The sequence below is a fragment of the Archocentrus centrarchus genome, chromosome 11, assembly GCF_007364275.1.
Source record: "Archocentrus centrarchus isolate MPI-CPG fArcCen1 chromosome 11, fArcCen1, whole genome shotgun sequence".
NCBI classification, from domain to species: domain Eukaryota; kingdom Metazoa; phylum Chordata; class Actinopteri; order Cichliformes; family Cichlidae; genus Archocentrus; species Archocentrus centrarchus.
Window position 1 is genome coordinate 9,526,124 of NC_044356.1, and position 21,746 is coordinate 9,547,869.

Here is a 21,746-nt window from a genome sequence, read left to right on the forward strand (position 1 = left end):
GACTGTCCAAATAACAAGTCTGATGGGCACACAGTGTCAGAAACTCCACCACACACAGATCTAAAATCATCACTGTCACCACTGCTGGAGTCTTACTGAAGAAAAATAGTGAGTTACACGACTTGTTGCGTTACTTTTTCATCTCTGCAGCATGATCTGAGGTACAGTTACCAGTTAACAATATAAATCTCAGGGTACCCTCCAACAGACTGCCTCCCATCCCTATCATAAAGAGGACACACACAAGACTTTTCCTTTAGTGTTTTATGTATGAATACAATGCTGACACATAAATATATAAATACATAAACACGGCCTAAAGCAAAGAAACATTGTGACCACAGTGATTCTCCTGTAGAGGCAGATACGGGTAGAAATGGTTGGCTGTGTTTCTGGGGTCTGCTCACGCTCAGCTTAAACATCACTCTGGGTCAGAGGTTCTTCACTGCTAGCTTTGGACCATCCTGATGTTTTTGTTGGTGCTGCTTGCAGCAGTGGACGGTCGATAGCTCGATACCAGCCCAGAGTCAGTTTGTCACACTCATGTCCTTTTGTGCCTGTGATCCGTTTGCATTTTACTGACACACTGATGTCCTTTTATGGAATAAAATTAAAGTTATGTCCAGATCTCCACTCCTCAAAATTTGTAGACCACTGTGTTTTTCCTCCTCCCTCCACAGGAAGTGAAGTCAGATTATTACAGGTGTACAGGAATTATTTTTTTCTGCCCATCATGTAAGGGTGGATTGGAAGGGCCCAAACACAGGACTCAGACACGAAACCAACCTTTTATTAGGTGGAATGCCAGAATCCATAAACAAATATCAAAATCCAAAACAGAACACAACACACTCAATAGCAAGAAATGCTCAGAGACGGGACAACGGGAAAGTGGAACATCCACACAGACACACTGAGGAAATTAGGCACAGCTGGGGAAAGAAGCACAGGTGAAACTAATGAAAATAACACAGGGGACGTAACACTGAAAGCAAAACACAGGAGACGACCGACTAGCAAACTAAAACAGGAAATAACAGGGAAACAGTCAACGCCAGAAAAAAACAATGGAAACTAATAGTTTTATACAAACAGTAACTGCATCTAAGAACACTAAAATGTTCAGAGATGATCGAATAAACATACTAAGAATCAAATATTAAATAATAAAGAGAATTTAAAAGTAAAAGAAAAACAATTCAAACCCCCAGGTCAGAAGAACTTCTATAACTCAAGTAATGTGATCACAGCAGTGCACCGCTTCAGAGCATGTTTCACCCACACTGGTTGTCACCCATTTAATTTCTCGTGTGCTTGGACACCACGTCTCAGGAACTCCAGCTCCAAATCTCTGCATTGCTCCATATCAGCTGTAGCATTTTGTTTTCAGGTTATTCACCCGCTCCCATATTTACCGCTTTCATATTTAACACAAACACTCACTGAAGTCACTGTGACCTGTCCGTCCCATTCTTTATAAAGGGGACTGAACTAAAGGACAAACTGATTAGATTTTGGAGGTTAAAGGTCACTGTGACCAAGCAATGAATGGACAAATGTTCATTAAGACACAATGATGCAATGATGAGGTGATGGTATTTTATATTAAAAAGATTTAAGGTCAACTTTTCATATCTCTGGTGTTTATTCAGCACCGTAACTCTGGGGCAGAAGGTGGATTGTGGCCATATTTCATACTTAGATGCTGAATTGAATGCACTGATATTTGGTGCCCAACTTACTTCAAAGTCTTCACTTTGTAATGAAGTCTTCAGAAACAATGTAACTTCAGCGTGACTGATTTGTGGAAGAATACAACCATAACCCTAGTTAGCCCCCGCCCCCCCCCCGCCTCTTATTTGTTTTCATTTTCTCCCTCTGTTCCTTCCAGACTCTTCTCCAGCATTTTCTCCACTCATCTCCGCATCAGCAGTTTCATTTATGAATATGGAAAGACCTGGAACGGTGTTGCATTAATAGTAATATTCTGGGTCACCCATCCCTTTACAGCATAGCAGGAATAATGCGTGAGTTCATTAACCATAAAGCATACGCGAGAGGTCTTATAATGAGCCTTTAATGCCCCTGATCAGAGAGAACCACACACACACACACACACACTGACCTGTTACTGATGTATCTGTGGACTTGTCTGACCTTGTTGGACATTAACAGTTTGTCAGTTAGTCTAGGTGTGAGAAAAATCCTCCCTCTCATTTCTAAATTCAGTTTTTAGGTCATGAAAGGCGTCATCCCAGTCCTGAAATAGCCTCCCCTGTTTCTCTGCCTCCCCTTCTTTTTCTCCCTCAGTGGCTGTCCTCAATGTGCTCGTCTCACAGTCGGTCCTGCCGGCTGGAGCAACAGGAGCAGCGGCTCGTGCTCCGACTCTCCTCGGTCAGCTCGCCCCCTCTTTTTGTCCCTTGTTTGATTTTTTTTTTTTTTTTTTTGTCTTTTGTCTCTTTGAAAGTTTTTCCAAACCTGCAGCTTCTGCTCAGGTTCTTGTTTTGGTTTCCCTGCTTGTTATCGGGGTTTTGATCATATGCAGAGTAACAGCTTTTAACCCAGGCGGATAAACTCTGACCTATTTCCTTCTCACTTCCTAGAGAGCTTCTCTGATTTTCCTAATTTAGCCACAAAGTCCAGTTTCAGTCGCACTGCTGATTAAAGTCGGTCTAAAAGGCTCGTTGACATTCGCAGCGTGTATTTGACTTCTACCAGCACGCATGTCGAAAATTCATCCCATGTGCACAAATCACACAGCACATCCACACACTTTATAGTTCATCAACTATAAAAAGAACTGGCAGGAATACATTATCAATGATATTCTGAGTCCCTCTTTTGGGCAATGGGCAGATGCTCATTTTAAGGGATCAGATTAACAGTCTAAATCAGGGGTGTCCTTTCAGTTTGTGGGCCACATATAGCCCAATTTGATCATAAGTGGACCGTAGCACTAAAACTATCACCTGATAATCTATACAGAAAAGACAGAGAGACAAAGAGGTTTTATGGAGCAAGAAGATATTAAAAACATTCAATAATTATTCAGGGGGAGGGCAACAAATTAGGAAAGCTAAATCACTGGCAGCAGGCAGTGTGTGTGTGGCACATGATAGACTGACAACAACAAATTTATTGTCTATTCGGACTCTAGTGTGAGACGCTGTATGTGATGGGACTTCATATGAAACACGTGACTGTATGATGTGTTCTTCATTTATCCATCTTACAGAGTAACTAACAAAAGCCCAATTCAGAGAGCATTAATGTTACAGGAAGTTGGTAATAAAATATCTCTGCTCCTCACTTCTCCTTCTGGATGCCACTTTAGCCATTGGCAAACCATGTAGGAAAACCATGTGACTTTTATTACAGGCAGGCGTAGTCGTGTGTTTGGTATCACATTATGTTCAGGAGATCATTTAGCTGTAATCTCATCATCCACACATTATGATGTTTCTACCAAATTGCTGCTTAGTCTATACTTAAGAGAACAGTGTTTAAATTCAGAACACAGCATAAGAGATCGATTACAGCTGTAGCTTCTAGCTGAAGAAGCTACAGCTGTAAGAGCCTGAAGTGATGGTCTCTCCTGTTCAGCCGTCAGCTTAGATTATACACATACCAACGTCAGAGCTCAGTGAAGGACAAACAACAAAAGCACAGTACATTGAACTATTACCAACAAAATTTAGCAAATACCATATGACAAACTAAAACAACTGACACATATGATGCATATATTTTACCTTGTTGCCATCTCTCAGCTGAGGCTAAACTCTTTGTTTACTCTCTTGATTTCTCCTTACTTCGTTTACCTGTCCCGGCAATCTTTTAGCTCACACCGTTTCTCTACGCTTTTCGTTACCTTTCAGCATCACATGTGAGGAGTTCTTTCTTTTCCTTTTCAAAATAAAACATCCTTCTTTACAGGAAATGACTGAACAGCTAGAACAACAAATATATATTGCAAACCTTACAACCTTTGTGACATTATGCACTGGGGTCATTTACAACAACTAAATCTGCTTTCTCACCACAAACCTTTTCTTTTTCTTTTACTGTCACCCCGTGCACTGAGGTAATAAAGGTAGCCCTAAACATGGCTCTTCAAACTCATATTCAAGTGTAAAGTCATTGTTTGAACCTGCCTTAAATTACAGGCTCTACTAGTTATACCTGAGAAACAACAACGAATTAGGACTTTAAAGATGACCAGGTTTTATGTTGAAAACCAGATTAAAATCCATGATTCTTATATAGCTCTTTTCTACTCTTGCTGAGCACTCAAAGTGCTTTATACAGCACATTTGAATTTACCCATTCATACAAGCACTTCTTTCTACAGCTAGGTGCTTTCTGTCTAACGTTTCCACTCCGATGGTTGCATTGGAGAGCAACTTGGGGTTCAGTATCTTTCCTAAGGATACTTTGGCATGCTGACTGGAGCAGCCAGGAATTGAACCACTGACCTTTCGATTAGTAGCTCTACCTCCTGAGCCACAGCCACCCCCGATCCACGAACAATCCAGTTTACACTAAAATGATCCCATCTTGTTCAAAGACATGAATCCCATCCAGATGGGGCCTTACAGTAGATCAATAAAACCCATTTTTGTCAATAAATGTCTATTCATCCATTTTCTGCCACTGAACCAGATCTGGGTTGTGGGGGCAGCAGTTTTAGTAGAAATGCCCCCTCTTTCCATCACCTCCTCCAGCTCTTCTGAGGTGTTCCCAATCCAAGAGACATAATGTCTCCAGTGCATCCTGGGTCTGCCCCAGGGTGGCAAACTCGAGCCACTTCACCTAGGAGGTATCCAGGAGGCGTCCTAGTCAGCTGCCCGAGCCCATTGGCTCCTTTCAATGTGGAAGAAGCTCCTCTCGAATGACTGCATTCCTCACCCCATCTCTAAGGGAGTGCCCAGACAAGCTTTGGAGGAAGCTCATTTCTGCGTTTGTATCCATGACCTAATTTTTTCAATCACTACCCACAGCTCATCGCCATAAGTGAGCTGCACCAATCCATCCTTCATTCACGGATGAACAAGAACTTGAGATTCTTGAACTTCTCCACTTGGGGAAGGAGCTGGTTCCCAAATCAGAGTGGGCATTTAACCCTTTTCCAACTGACACCTGTGACCTTAAGTGTCCACACAGGAAGCACTTAACTTGTTGCCTGTCACTTTGTAGCTAAAGTTTGGTTGCTGGCATTCTTGGCTCAAGTTGCCTAGTAATAAGCAATATAATATATTTACCATCCTGTGATGTGTCAGTCACTGGTATCCTTTGCTGTCTCTGATAGCTGCCTCAATCGCTTGCCTCGAAGTTGAGAAAAGTTAATCTCAGGACCAACACGCAACAACTTAACATGACCAGCTCTTATTTTTCCTCATAGACACTTGAAGTCACTGAATGTCGTTGACTTTCTGTGGTTTCTGGTCACCACGTCACTGCTCGTCGCTTCAGCGTGGATGTCCCTTTTGACTTGGAGGTGCTAATTTTCCTTCCTGCCATTTCACACTCAGCTGCAAACTGGCCTAGCCTGAGCTAGATGTCAGCGCTCAACGAAGCCAGAGGGACCAAAATGGAAAATTTCCACCACTTGGCTGCACCAAGAAGTTCTGTCCATAAAAATAAATAAAAGGGCAGCCCTGGTGAAGTCGAGGTCCCTGTAAGAAGCAATGCAAACCAATCCATCAGCCTTCAACAACGGGCCTGATCCCACATACTCCTTAAAGTAATGATGTCACAGAATTTTATAGTAAAGATTCTAAATTCTCATATTTGAGTTTACTACCTGGTGGTGTTCACAAAATGGAGTTATAGTGCATACACGACAGAAAATGGTTCTGTCAGCTACGTCTTTCTGAAGCAGCCAGTTCTGTTACTTTGTTTCCAAAGTTTTCTTTGGCTTATTTCTCATGTTTTAGTATTTTGCACGTTTTCGAGTGTCCCTGTGTTTCCGTGTCTGTGTTTTGTCTTTCTTTGTCTGTTTGCTTCTCTGCCGGTTTAACGTTTTTGTCTTTGTTTTTTGCTTCCTTTTTAATTGCCTGTCTCTCCCTTGTTTGTTTCTCCTGATCCTTACTTCCCTGTCTGCTCCGTGTGTGTGTGTATATATGTATGTATATTTGTATGTGTATATTTGTATGTGTATATATATGTATGTATATATGTATGTATGTATATATATATGTATATATATATATATATATATGTATATATATATATATATGTATATATATATAGCTTTGTCTTCCCTCATTCTCTGTCAGGACGTCTGTTTACCTCTGTTTGCCTACCTGAGTTTGCATGTTCTCTGCCTTCTTGTCTATGCTGCGCTCCTCTTGTGTTCCTGTTTGTGTTTAGTTTTGCTGTATTTTTCTAAAAAGACACACTTCAGTTTTCCCTCTAGAATTTAGTGTTTTCTGTTTCAGCTTTAATTATTAAAGTGGAAGTTACTGTTTATTTCCAGCTCCATATTTCTGCACTCCACTAGAGCAGCTTTGCATAACTCACAGTTCGAAATAACCCTCGTTTATTTTACACTGGGCCTTGGTGCAAGTTTCCTCTGATTGGCTGATCCCAATCAAAAAGATTAATCATCAGGTAGGTCAGACTTCAGTGCTCAACCCCAAAGCTGTAGCCAGAGATGACCATATTTAGGATATTTCTCCTGACATCGTATTAATCCAAGAGTAGAAATTAATATTCTGAAGCCTGAACTTTGACACAAACCTTATTTTTTGAAACTTTGGTCATGTTTAATATGAGCATCCACCATTGTTACAGGAAACAAGGAAAACATTAATGGTCCCCTTAAAATCCTGCTTTTTGTCGTCGACCTGATTGTTCCTGTCGGATTTGTGTCCTGGTCCTCATTTTGAACACCGTATGTATGCAAATGATGTGTCCATGCACGCTGTTTGGATTCCCTTTGCTGCTTCTCATGAAAAAGAAGTTCCTTCAAAGCCTCATTCCTTCTCTTTCTTCTACCCCTCATCCGTGTTTTCCTGACGCTGGCTCTGCCGGAGGTCTCTTCATGTTAAAAGTGAATTCTTCCTCCCCGCTGTTGCCGAGTCTGCTCTTTGGAGTTCTTTACAATGATGAAGAGACTGTTGTTGAGAACTGGCGTTATATAAATCAAACCCTATTGGATTGAATTAAATTGAAAGCACCGTGAATGCAGATGAGGAAGATACGACAGTACCGCTGTAGGATTTCAGCAGTATGATGAGAGGTGTTTGAAACCTAAAGCGTGCTGTGAAGGATTTAGAGAAAGTGTGTACGACATCATGCTTTCCTAATGAGCACAATCTTACACGTTTACATCAAAGACAACATCAGCGGAGGGGCAGGTGTACGAAGGCTCGTTTAACTTTTAAGCCTCCTGGGTGCACTTGCAGACTGAGCCACTGACCTTGAAACTGCATCAAAAGGCCTCTTTGTGGATTCAAACTGCGTGCACGCTGCCTCCAAATCGACCTCAGAGAGCAACAAATGGATTTCTCACAAACATTTTCATTCTTCACAACAGCCTTGCTTTAGTACCGACTACTAGACAGTAAAAATGTTTTCTTCTCAGCAAGGCACATGCTTGGCTGTTTTTTTTTCTGTCACTTAGCTGATGATATTTGGACCAATACACATTCAGTAACAAGCATGACTAAGAGTTGCCTGTCCAGTGACTCACCCTGAGGTGGAACAAATGTTCCTGCTGCATAAAAACCCCTGATAAAGTTCCGCCTTCTTATCGATAATCAATTTGAGGAAATGCTGGGCTCTTGCTCTGTGTGCTCCCTCACTGACTCTCTTAAACTGATTTGCTCTTATCTCAGAAACATGTCTGTGGTCCCGAGAATTAATCAGGGCCAAGAAAATTATTTAAGTGCCTCTCACTCAGTGATTCAAGCCATGTGCGTTTTTAACTCTGCAGAGTGTTGGCGTTGCATCTTAAATCATATTTTATCCATTTACAGAAGTCGCTCTATATGCATCCATTCTGCTGTTGTTACATTATGACTCACTTTTTTCCCAGAATGCTCCCTGCTGAGACTCAAAACGCAGGGTGCAGCCGGTTGAGATAGGCCCACTGTTACTGATGATGCTGACGATTATCATAATGGACGGTTGGCGATGAGCAACACTATGACGCTAAAGCAAACCCTGCAGGATGGATGGCTCCCCACCTGCCCAGCCGCCTCATACCCAAGGACTTGTGTGGCCTTGGCCGCCGTTGCCCCTGCTGTGGTGGCTGGAGATGATGCTGTTGCCCCAGTGATGGTTGCCAGGCAGCTGAGGAAGTGCTAATTAAGACTGCAAGGGGAAAACTGGAGGACTGTGAGGACGACAGGGTGTCAAGTTCTGAGAAGAAGGTGGATAGGATAGAGGACAGCAGCCATTTAGTATAGCTTGGTGCAAAAGAGGGAGACAGCCAGCACAGTGATGTTACATAATAACAAATGATTAATCATAACTGATTGATGTTATGTAATGTGTGTAATCTGTGCAAAAAAAAAGTGCTGTTTTACAGAGAAAGGGAATACTTGTCTGAATAGCTGGAGATCCAACTACAGGAAGTTACGACTCCTAATCAAGAAATGGTTCACCTGTACAGATTAAACCCACTAAACCTAGAATATTTGCTTAGAGACCGCCTTAAAAATAAAGCCAACATGAAAGTAGCTCTTGAAGCTCACCGTTTGTTAGTTTTATACCTTCTGTGTTCTGCATTCGGGTCCTCCAAATGTTAAAGTCGTCAGCTGGATCATTATGAATTCAATTATCTGACTGTTATCATATGCAAGTTTTAGTTTTAGTGAGTGATATTCTGTTTTATCTGGTCCTTAGTGCTAATTAGCAGATATCAGCGTTTTGTGTGTGGCTGTAGCTTGTTAACAAAGCTTCTTGGTGATACACAATAACCTAGGACTCCACCTTTTCCTCTCAGAAAACCAACACGGCTGCAGCTTCAAAATCCATATTCCAAAAACAGTGGGTGACATGACGGTGGCTATGTGCAGCTTTCATAGTTATTGATGGTTATCAATGCTTTGTTACTCTTCCCGCATTTCTGGCCACGCTGGACCTCCGCCCGCTCATCAGCCTGGTGACATTTCAACATGAATATTATTTTGAAGTATGACCATTTTGGCAAGTAGGGCAGGTGGTGAACAAAAATTGTGTCGCTTTGCCTTTCCAGTGCAGGGCACACAACAGTACACTTGTACTTACCACAGCTGAGGTCCTTCATGCTGAATGTCCTCAGGATGTTACAGTACAGCGTCACATTGACAGTGTTTCTCTGCAGGTTGTAGTCACTGTGCACAAAGATGACTGTGCTCTTGAACTGATGTGCTGTTTTCTGGCTCTTCCTCTGGAAACTGCCGTCTGGGTCCATCACCACTGATCCATAAGTCAGTTAAGCTTGAAGCAGGAGTTTGTGTTTGTATCGCAAAACCTTGTGATTTGTGTTGAAGTTGCAGATGCACAAAGTCAGAACAGGACTAATAGGGAACAATACAAAAATAGTGAACACTATAAAAATAATGAGTGCTCGTGCCACACTTTGTATTCATTGGAGCAACCACAACTGAATACAAAGTGAATGGAAACAAACAATCAAATGCAAATGTGTCCAGGGTGTGCCAAGTGCTGTGAAGATGCTTCTGCATGAACTGAAATGGTTCCAACTTGTATGAAAATTTTATTTATGAATCTGCTTCATAAAAGCAAACAGAGAGAAGAGGAAAAGGAGAGAGGGGAGGAAGAAAATAACCAGAAGAACGAGAGTTCAGTCAGATGTAACAGAAACAGATTCAATGTAGTCACTGAGTATGTAGTTTACCACATAGTTTACATCTCGTGTGGTGCATAAACAATCCACAGTCTGCAAACTAAAGTGTCTCATCTCTGCTGTCCACCATCTGGAGTCTAATGGGTGTCTATCATGCTGATCTTCGGCCTCTCCTCTGTTTCATGACTTTTGCCTCCTCCTTGGACCTAGAGTCCCTTCAGAGGTCCTGAGCCACCTTAGATTCTGCTCTTCTTGGTCAGTCTTTGCACACCACAGTAGTTCAAAAACCACTTATTCTCAAACCCGGTGATTCAGATGACAGAAAGGAGCTGCCAGAGAACCCAGACGAAGAAGAAGAACAAGAAGAAAGCTTTCTGATCTTTTGAACAGTGCAAAGAAAGTGCTTTTGATTCTCATTAACGCTGTCTGACGGAAGGTGCCATTACATGACTTCAGGTGCCGAGCTGTTGTTTCTTTTACAGGGTTTCGGTCTGTTCTTTCACACACCCAAAGTGTTATCTGCAGGCTGTGTGTGTTCGTGTGTGGTAGAAGCAGAAAGAGAATGTTATTGGTGCACAAGAGAGTTTGTGAGTTTTGACAGTCTGATGTTGTCTGGGGTCTACGGGATCATTAGGTGCAGACGTCGTCGCTCTCTCTGCTTGTTAGCTAACCTGACAGGCCTCTGATACAAACTGACAAACTGTTTACTTCAGAGAATTAGTAACAATCAACACACGCTGCATTTCCTCCTTTAAAGTCTGCTTTTATGGGGGTTTATTTAAACAAAATACTGTGTTTTGCTGTTGCAGCTCAGTAGTTTGAGACTTCCTGAGTTAATTAGGTTTTTTTTTAGGTGTTTTTGCATGAACAGTGTAAGATGAGATCATCTAGAAGACAAAGTGTTTTTACCTGACAAATTCGTGCTGGGACTTTAAAACTGTAACTTTGCTAGACTTCAGGCAAACAAGTAACCAAAAACAGGCAGTGGACATGCACAGGTAGGCAGTCAGTGAGGTAGCCAAACTAGGTAAGGAGCAAGCAAGAAGGCAAATTAACTAGAAACACAAAGAAATATACAAAAATACACAAGGACAACCAGAAACACAAATAGTACCACTAGGGAAACAGGGGAGTATTTGTAATGAGATGTCTGATTGGGCAATTGAACACAGGTGATACTAGCCTGGCAGGTAAAGCGATTACAAAGAAGGGAAACAGAGAAATGGACCAGGAATTCTACAATAACCCAGTAACACTGACACATATTAACTAGTCTCGCTGTCAGTTACCTTCGAGGCTGCGATACACTTTTACAAAACTGAAGACATTCAGGGGCAACTCCTCTGGTTGCAAAGGGACTTCCAATTAGACATCTATGGGAAAAACCGATGGGCTCAATCACTAGTTTGACATCATACTTAAATCTAATGATCCCCATTAAACTTAAAAGTAGGTTAAACAGGTTATGCTCATTGGCTAAGGACTTATAAATCATAAGTCCTTAGCCAGTGAAAGCAGCAATGTTCAGCCTGAGGCTTCAGAACAGGACTTCACCAACCAGTGGGTGATGTCACGGTGGCTAGGTCCATCTTTTATACCGTCTATGGTCACACCAAGCCACAGCAACACTGTGAAATTAGACTGGGGTGATGCTGAACATAACAGCACTAGTGACATAAATTTGGCTGGTACTACCTCCACCACCGGCTTAAAGGCATATCGGTAAAGCCCACTCGACATGGTGGCGCTTTAACTTAACATAAAGACTGCAAGCGGGCCAAAATGACACACCATGTCTTGTTTTTAATCCACTGTGAGAAGTTGCTGTCAATCTTTTCTACTCTAAATCACTCTTTAAATTGCAGCTTCCTAAAATGGATATTGTCATTCAAAATCATGAATGATTACATTCAGATTTGGTCGCTTTATGCTACTTTAAAAAAAGATACATGACTAAATATTTTAGTCATTAAAAAAGCTGTTATTAATGGTGAAGTTTAGGGGATGCACTCCTTGGTCTATAATACTGTGTCAAATCTAGCTCCACACCTTATGCTGCAGGCTGATGTGCATCTTCCCAGAAATTTAACTACGAGTCGTGGCGATGCACACCTCAACAGCTGTGATGGGTTTGTTTTATAGCAATATGTGCCATAAATACGGTGTTCTGAATAGCACAAGGATAATACCTCTGTGAAACTAAATGTAACAAGCTGTAATAAAACAGCTTGTGTTCAGCCACTGCAGACATGCTCCTGTTTTCCAGTCACAGCTCTATCAATATGTGTATAGACTCGGTCGGCTCTGAGTTTGAGTAAAAGTAGCACTTAATCAATATTTATTAGCTCCAAGTCTCGATGGCAGACGACGCAGACACACCAGCTCCCAAATATAAATGCAAACAATGCCAACTTTATGGTATAATCTCTGCAAACACTTAACCTAACCAGTCTCAGTGGTGCTCTGTAGATGGATGCAGGTGATGTCTTAATCACCCACTCGACAGCCTTTCAGTGATCTCCATTTTCTGTTTGGAAGCTTGTTTTTTTTTTTCCTGATAAAATTATAAAATATTAAGTGTCCTCCAGCAGGACACATTTTTTCCTAAGAAAAACTGTGTAAAAAGACATTAAAAGTATCTTTTATCTGTGCTGGCACATTACTCCCTGTGAGCTACTCTGCACAGGCGTGTTGTTGTTGATCTGATTTTCCTACAATGGCACCAACAGCATCAGAAAAACCCCGTGTTTCAGCAGAGTCACCGGCTATTCCTCAGCTGTAAATAAAATGGCCTGTAATTCTCCATAATGGAGACACCAGAGGCATGTACTCAGGTCGGATTATCAGCACCCAGATCATATTGGGGATGACAGGGCGAAATCCTAGAAAAAGCTGAAGAAGAGGAGGCGTGTTTGGAGGCAGGAAAAAAAGGAAGATGAGATGAGGAGGGGAGAGGCGGCGGGGGAGAGGGTCCAAGGGCTCCTCCAGGAGCTGCTGCTCGCCCCAGTTCTGTCTGCAGCGTCGTCTCCATGAATTATTCGACTGCAGCATGAGGACTCTTTGGCAGACAGGAGCCTGTGGACCATGTTTATATACTGCGTCCCACTGCTCTCATAAGGAAACACACACTGTCTCCTAATATGTGTCACTGATTTTATAATTACCATTGAGGACATTTTGAACTCATACCAAGGGGGAGCTGTTCATAAAACGAGCTATCACAATGACAGTTTAAGAAAGGAGGGAAGCTTGCAGAGCTGCTAGCTGCTTCTATCTGGGTGGTTTGTTAAACAGTTTAATATGTGAATAAATCCTTCTGATTGAGAGGGATTCTGCATTTTGTGTTAAACAGCGTCTTAATCCTTGAGTCATAAGAGGTGAGAGCAACTGCTGTAGCCCTTCTAATGCCCTCCAATCTCAGAGACTGTGAGGCCTGAGGTGTGAGTCTTCTTCATTAACCTGAAAATATGCTTTGCATCAAATCCCTAAAAGAGGGCCGAGGCCTCATCGGTGCAGACTGACTCTGATTGATTGTGTTGGCAGTCTGAGTAGGACCACAATTGTCTCCCACCAGTTGACCTTTGCAATTGCTTCGTAACCGATTGGTTGCCGTAATCAGTCTCAGAAACCAGAACAAATGTAATTAAATCACTGGGTACAGATTCAACCAAGCAGCAAGGAGGGTGCAATCCTATTTTTACTCTAGTGTGACTGAGCTATAAGTTAAATTTCTTCTGAGTGACTGCCCATCCTGCTGCTAAAACCTTTTGTTTTACTAAGATTTCCTTAAAAAGATCACAGATGCCCACTTTTTCAGATATCCGCTCTCAATGACATCACACAGAGCCAAGAGTGGGAAAAAACTGTCTGACACAGAGCCTTCAGAGCAGCCCAAAGCCTGACCTTTAACTCAGTGATTACTTGTATACACACTGGCCTCATTGTTAGTGGTTATTTTTACACTAACAGTAAATAAAGGAAAAACAGCCCCAGCAGGGCACTTCTGTCAAGGCCAAGGGCTGCATTTCTGCACCTGAGGGGGAACTTAAACTAATGTACCACAGGAGACTCATAATATTGGAGGTTTTCAAAGTAAATGAAGAAATCAAATCTTCACATAAGTAAACTCAACTACACCAGCTTCTCAAACTACTTTTTAAACTACATAATCTCTGTCTTTTTTGGTCATTTTGTTGCTCACTAACAAACGTGAGCCAAGACACACTAACTGCAGACATCTGAAATCAGTACTCACGTGACCTCACACGACCTTAGACGAGAAAACAAATCAAATCAAATTAAAGCCACAGTGTTGTTTATTTTCCGCTACATTTACTTCGACTCCGCTCCTGCTTTCCCTCGCTGCTGTTCTCATAAATCAGGGCTGATAACAGAGCTCCTGTGATTTTTGTGGTGATAGTTTCAAACATGCCAGAAACTTCAGGGCCAGAGAGGATGCATTTCTGGCTGCTGAGCAACAGGTTTGTGCAAGAATTTGACCCAGATCTGGATCGTTTGTCTCTCAAGTTTGTCTCTGATGAAAAAAATCACCCACAACTACAAAATTATTGTTAGATGCTTTCATATAGAGACAATTAAAATCAATCCAGCAATCCAAATGGCAAAAAACAAATCATTCATAAGGGTGGTGTCTAAAGGCTGGGTTTAGCTAACTGAATCTATTTGGTTATGGCAGGGTCATGGTTGTGGTAAAAACAAACCAGTGTTAATTGATGGTTAAAGGCTGGATGCAAACCACAGTGTCAAACATAGACAATATGGTTATACACCCATCCATCCACCCCAAACTCCTTCCTGGGAGGTTTGGCTGTAACATAACAGCCTGTTCAGAGGAATATTCACAGCGTTACCTTTACAAACAGCTCGGTGCGTTTGGAGCTGAAGGAGAGGTCGTGCTTCAGCTTGTGCAGCTTTAAAGCATCGTTTCAATGGAAAATTACAAAAAAGCATTTCTGCACTCGCAGTCAGTGCTGAGTTGAATGAATGCCCCTCCTGCTTTGGATGCTAAGACATGTCTTGTTTGCACTTCTTAAATTGTGGTTGCATTTTTTCTTAACCCTCTGCACACAGTTATGGTTGTAATTATGTTCATGATGAGGTTTAAAGCAGGTTGTTTAACCTTGACTTCGTTATGTGGACTCTAAAGGTGGCTGTAGCCTTGGTCCTTGTGGACTTGTTTTCCTGATGTGCCTCTTGGTTAACAGTACATAAGTGCAAGCACAGCTGTACACATAAATGACCATTTTGGGGATTTTTTTGTGTGTGTGTGTGCTTGTTTATTAAACCACAAAGCCCCTCTCAGATAAACTTGCTTGTGAACAGTAACTGCTTGCTCAGCCAGCCTGTGGGGCAGTACATTGGCAGTATATTGTCATTGTGGTTAGTGGGGACAATCTCAGCCTTAAAAAATAAGTTTCCTCCAGCAGAAAGCTTCACAGGCCGCTGCAGTCTGTCATCCACTGTCCTCAGGCACAGCCGGAGGCTTTTCTCAACACACTTTGCTGGAGTTGGGTTTCACTTGTGGTACGATGAGGTCAGCATTGTGCAGAAATTAAAAAACCCTCTGGAGGTCAATGGGTTTCTGTGTCAGGTTTGTCACAGCCCCAGCAGGGCTGGACAGCTGGTTTGGGGGTTCAGCAGGGCGGGGGGTGGCTTGGCTGAGGAGGAAAAAGACAGCAGGGCCACACCTGTTGGGGTGATCCATGATGAATAGTAGCACAGCTCTGGAAACACCAAACGACTGAGGTCAAAGTCTTTTAGAAACAGCACAACAGATAATGCATCTCTGGCTTAAAAACAAATTTTTCACATCCAAAATGATCAACAACTCTTGAGAAATGTGCACATGACCTCACGTGAGAAATCTGAGTACTGCCAAGCTGGGCTAAACGTAATAGTGGGCTGTGATAAAAACTTGATGACCAGTTTATTAAATTATCTGGTGTATTCTAATTCATTTTTTTCTTATATTGGAGATTAAATGTAGTTTAATAATAGAATTTAGCCTGTTTAGACTCACAGTGGCTGAATTTTTAAAGGAGACCCAAACCAGTGGTAAACTAGCCATACTAATCAGCTAGGCTAAACATATCAGTAGAATATAATAAAAACTTAACTAGTTTAATGATAAATTCTGTCACTTGCTCATATACCAAAAGTTAAATGTAGTTTAATATTAATTTCATCTATAAATGTTCAATACAGAATTAGTTCTGCTTAGCATTAGCTTAAACGTAGCAAACAAATGAGAAAAGAAGTGAAAATTCCAGAAAAATCATTTTAATTTCTTGTTAAAGGAAAATTCCACTGTTCATAAATCTGGGCCCAATTTGAGTATAGTTCTGTGTTTAGGGGCAAAAATATTTGTCTAAAACAGCGGTTCCCAAAGTCAAGAGTGCTGCGCCCCACTTAAAAAGCATAAAATCGCATGTATAATTTCAAACTGAATTTCTGTTATTACTGTGGCCCCCTGCAGTACATTCACAGTTCATCCGGGGGCCGCGGCCCACACTTTGGGAACCACTGGTCTAAATAAAATGGGATTAGATTGCTGTAACTGATACACTATATTGCCAATGTATTCAATCAAGCATTCATGCAGACTGCTTCTACTAACATCAGTGAAAGAATGGGTCGCTCTCAGGAGCTCAGTGAACTCCAGCATGGTACCGTGATAGGATGATACCTGTGGAACAAGTCCAGTTGTGAAATTTAATCACTATTAAATATTCCACAGTCAACTGATAGTGGGATTATAGCAAAGTGGAAGCAATTGGGAACGACAGCTCTCAGCCACGTAAAATCGCAGAGCAGGGTCAGCGGATGCTGAGGGTCATAGTGCACAGAGGTCATAACTTTCTGCAGAGTCAGTCGCTACAGACCTCCAAACTTCACGTGGCCTTCAGATTAACACAAGAACAGTGTGAGAAAGCTTCATGGAATGGGTTTCTATGGCTGAGCAGCTGCATCCAAGCCTTACATCACCAAGGACAATACAAAGTGTTGGATGCAGTGGTGTAAAGCACGCCGCCACTGAACTCTGGAGCAGTGAAGATATGTTTACTGTGATTTTAGCAGTACAGGAACAGTACAGTACAGGAAGTCCCCAGACTTTTGTGACAAATTAAAACACAAATGACACACAAACTAGCCTTGCTCTTCCAAAGTACTAACATAGTAATTAGTGTTCCCTATTCACCACTAAAGTTGCTATAAACTGTATATCTAATACCTAACATTTCAGGTGTTTCTTCCTCAGATTCTTACCTGCACTGTTGCATAACAATAATTATGTAATCTTCCCAAAAATGGGACTTTATCCTCTATGATATCCAGCCGTATTTTTAAAGACAACCATGCAGTCTGGGGAGAAGATGACACAAACACTTTGAAACGACACATTCGTCTGTTTTTGCCAAACTAGACTCCCGGTTGCCAAGTTGGCTTATCTTTACAAGCCAGCCTTTATCATCAGTCACATTACCAATATTCAGAGGACTCCACAAATAGCCGTCCTGTAAATGTTGTCTTGCAGCTCCTTTTTAAAGCCTGTAATTTGAACTGAAACTGAGAGTGCTCACTGATTAGAGAAGAAAGGCAATCTGAATGCATTCATAAAAGAAATACTCTCACAAGCAGGAGTCTGAGCTTTGCAATCCCCTGGGCCTCTGGCTGTGACGTAGGTGGATACAGTGTTAAGACTCTTTGTAAGCACGCTGCACAGATCCGGCCATGTGCTGGGCCAGCTTGTGTTTGGTTGAGCGGGGGGGTCGAGGTGGCCGCACTGAGGCTGCAGGATCCCTTGGGGGGACTGGAGGAAGCAGCGACTTCACAGTGGATCATCTTTGGCTGACTGTGCAGCAGCCGAGCAAGGCCAGGCACACTTCCATGCCCCAGCTGTCAGCTGAGGGGTTGGATAATGCTTTGATCAGGGGAAATCAGCAGATGGCAAGGTGTTAGGTGATCAATAACAAATATTTTGCAGTGATGCTGCAGCTTTTTTTTCTTAACTGTTTGACCTGCTCTTTAGATGTTGTAGTCTTGTTGCAGTAGGTTTTCAAAACACACTTTTAAGAAAAGTAGTCTGTAAAATTGGGCCCCCAAGACACTGGAGAAACAACGGCAAAAGCAATGTTCTTATAGCCCACGCAGCGCAGCAGGGTTTAGGACTCCTGAATTAAGAGCTTGTGTAGAAATGTTTAATATCTGAGGAAAAATTAAATAAAGGTCAGAGTTAGTTTCATCTCTGTTCCTCTGTGAATTCATCAGCACATGTATAAAAAAAAAACAGCATCTCATTTTCAGTTTTGTGCACGGTTACAATTGTAATATCTGTTATACCTAAATAAAACTTATTTCTACAGCCCCAGTATGAAGAGCTTTTAAAACTCCTCCTCAGTTTTTTCCACTGAGCCTTTGTGTATGAATCACAAACATGGTTGTTATGATTAACTGAAGGAAAAATTAAATGAAAACTACCTGAAACACTAATCTGTACTCTACAAACTAAACTAAAACAATAATAAAAGACACGTCTTTATTGCAAGTGTTTTGTTGCTAAGACTTGGGATGTTTACATGACTGCGAGTCAATGTTTTGAACTTTAATTTTTACTCTAATACAAATCTATAATCAGAGCTGTGCTGTGGTGTTGAGTCCTTGATGCATCGACTAGGCCGATGTTCGTGACCCCTTGGGACTTTTGTTTTGTATTCGTTTAGATTTTTGTGGATTTTCCTCCTCTTCCTCCTCAGTGTCATCGAGGTCAAGGGAGTTGGAGTAGGCACTGCCATCTGCCTCTTTGCCACCTGGCTCACCCTCGTTTCGGTCATTTCATCCTCCCTTATTTCCACGCAGCTCATGGTGGCTCACAGTTGATGGATGTCAGTTGTAGCATTAGCATCTGATAGGCTGGGGTCCTGGCTGTTAGCCACTGCTTCTCAAAGCCTCCTTCCAGGCCTTTCTCTGGCACCAAAGCGCAGTGGCAACACTCCTGCTGGTCGGCCAGGGAAGTCTGAGCCCATACAAGCGATCAGATGATCAGATGAGGGTCCCTGCCCGAAATGGAGGCACCTCAGGATGAGGAGCCAAAGGCCAAAGAGGCTGCATCCTCTTTGGCCTTTGGTTCTGATCCTTTGGCAGGAGTAGTAGCCACATCTATTATTGGAAACAGTAAGATAGAACTACACCAGACTCAGGGTAGTAGCCATAACCATGGTTACTGGAAAGGGGTGCGACAGGGCTACACCAGGCTTGCCGGGAGGCAATAGCCCATTCGTAGGTAGCACTGGCACTAGGGTTAAATTCAAGCTATTCAGCATAAGAGTCAGCTCGTGGTGGCATGTTAGCTGAACTCTACTAGTTGATTCAGCTAACAAGCTAATGCTAGCTGGACCCTGGAAAAGGCGTTAGCCCAAGTTACACAAGTTCTGACTGAAGCCAGAAAAACTGCGTCTGGCACCAAACTGCTCTTCAGGACACCCGAAAACTGTTAAACAGCTAACCAAGCTGGTTGGACCCGCTGAGGGGGCACGATGTAGTTTATCATGGGAAGAAAACAAGGATGAGTATAGAGCGGCTGGACCACCATGTTAGCGTGAAGGGGCGGATCCCTGAGTATGGTTCGACTGGCCTGGCTGTCACAGATGTGTCATTTGAGCTTCGGTAGTTGGTCACACCGAACTGATTCCCTCACAGTGAATCACAGAGTGAAGTTAGAACATACTTCATTAGTTTTAGGGTTGTTTCCTGTTTTATTTTGATAGTTTTTGTCTGTTATGGCACTGCTACTGTTAATAAAATACCTCACAGCTACAGTAAAACCGAAATGTTTGTGTTTTTGTCTTCCAGGGTGAGAAAAGTTCAGTTTCCTGTGAAGGTTTGTCGTTCAGCCCTGGAGATTCACATGCGAGGCAAACCCAAGAGCATCTCAGTGGAAACTAAAGCTGGTCAAACCATCACCGATTTCAAGAAGAGTAAAGACGGTTTCATCCTGCTGGTCCCTGCAAACTAAAAGTCCGTCCAGTGAAACCATTAACAGCCACGCCTCATCGATATCTGCAAAGAAAATGTCAGCCAGACGTCAGGACACATTGTTGGACTTTAGCAGAAATTTATTTTTATGAGCTACATCATTCATGAAATATGTAAAAAAAAAACTTTCAAAATAATTTTAAGTATCAAGTATTAATCTGAGCAGAATTGCTGGTAGAATCTGCTTTTTTAATCCTGAGCTTCAGGAATTCAAACCTTGTACAATTTAATCAGGAAACAGCTGAAATACTTATTTTTACATGTATAATATTCTTTATACCTTTTATTATATGCTGCTTTTCTAAAATATAAGATGTTTATTACAAGATTGAACAAAGCACTTTTTATTGTCAAATATATAAATCACAAAAGATACAGACAAAAAAATCTCAGACATATTTTTGTGTTGCATCACACCACTGCCTGCAGACGAAGATAATTGTGACCGAAGTAATAAAAGAGGGGAAGGAAAACACAACAGTGGAGGAAAATTAATCACTCAAACTTTACTTAAATGAGTTCTCTCTTTGCTAATGTTTTGCCACATGAACAGACTGAAGCTCTACATTATTCAGTAATGAAAAACCATCAAACATGTTCAGTGTTGAGTGGCTGGAAGGATTTCCTGCACAAATATGCTAAATATTAGTTTAAATGTTAGCCTTTATGAGGTCGCTTCTCCACCCTGCAAGAAGCGACACTCTTTAAAGCGATCAGTCGGAGCCATCCTCTGAGCGGCAGCCGCCGAGCCCGCCGTCGCCCCGTGACGCAGGCGCTGCTTCCTCCCTCGTCCCCTCGGTGTCCTCTGCTGATCAGCTGGGCTGATAAACGATGCACTGCAGACGTAATTTTACAGGATTTCCGCAAAATTGAACACTTCTTGTTTATTTATTGTGCTATCCAGTTGTGTAGATATGTTCCTGTTATTTTTGAACATTGAAACTTTTGTCAGCCTCAAACTCGCCATGAAACCTGCTTTTACACAAACCTCTCCTATTGGAGTTTTTAAATAAAGTGCAACCTGGAATAAAAAAGTGAATTTGTTGTCCCAGGAGGAACTCACTGACAGCTGAAAACTGTTTATCATGGTTAAAGTTAGCAAATGAAGTGTGATTAAGCTGATCCTGCTGTGTTTCTAATCACAGTGCCTCTGTGGTTCGTGCTAACTTTGCACTGTTGGACACACAACTATAAATCTTTTTTTTATATTAATAATTATTCATATTTACAGGTCTAACTACAAGTAGCTGCAGAGAAATATGTACTCTTTTGTGTAACTCTTCCCAGAGTATTTACAATAGAGGAGGAGACTACCCAGTTAATGTGAACAACATTTATATTAAACAGCAGGCTGAAAGAAAATGATCCTTTGATGGTAAACAGTGTTACACAGTTACTATTGTTAGTCCTTAAGTTTGTTGTCTTGATATTTAATCCTGCCTGTCCATCGTCCTGTGGAAGCAGCAATTTACTTCTACAAGACAAGTGAAAAAAAAATAATAAAGACGGGGCCAAAAACTGCAGTTCCTCTGGCAGCCACTTGAGGCTTTTTCCAATTGTGAGTTAATCCCTGCAGACTCCCACGTTAAAATACCCAGCGATACAGAAATAAGCATGTTTACAGCCTGCCACAAAAATGCTGATCAATTTAAACTGTATTAGGGCTAAAAATTAGTCACTGAACTGTACCTCACTACTGTAAATATGCCATTTTGGGTGATTTTTTTAATGTAATTATGAAACGAATAATGCTGTGTGGCTGATTGTGCTAACAATCCAAGAAGTCTCTGCTTTAGTTTTGCATTTTGGTATTTTTTTCAACATGTGCACCACCTAGCTAGTGTGTGTCTGTGCGATGGACCTATATAGATTATGGCTCCATTTAATGCTAGCC

The 21,746-nt window shown here is 41.8% G+C and overlaps 1 protein-coding gene across 1 annotated transcript in view; it reads left to right on the forward strand.

Moving 5' to 3' along the window:
- The window catches only part of myo1g (myosin IG), an 83,036-nt gene extending 62,175 nt beyond the window's left edge, over positions 1-20,861 (forward strand). Inside the window, exon 22 of the mRNA XM_030740957.1 lies at positions 19,670-20,861. Coding sequence (XP_030596817.1) covers positions 19,670-19,832 — 163 coding nt within the window. The 3' untranslated portion in view covers positions 19,833-20,861. The remainder of the gene's footprint in view (positions 1-19,669) is intronic.
- Positions 20,862-21,746: the final 885 nt, after the last annotated feature.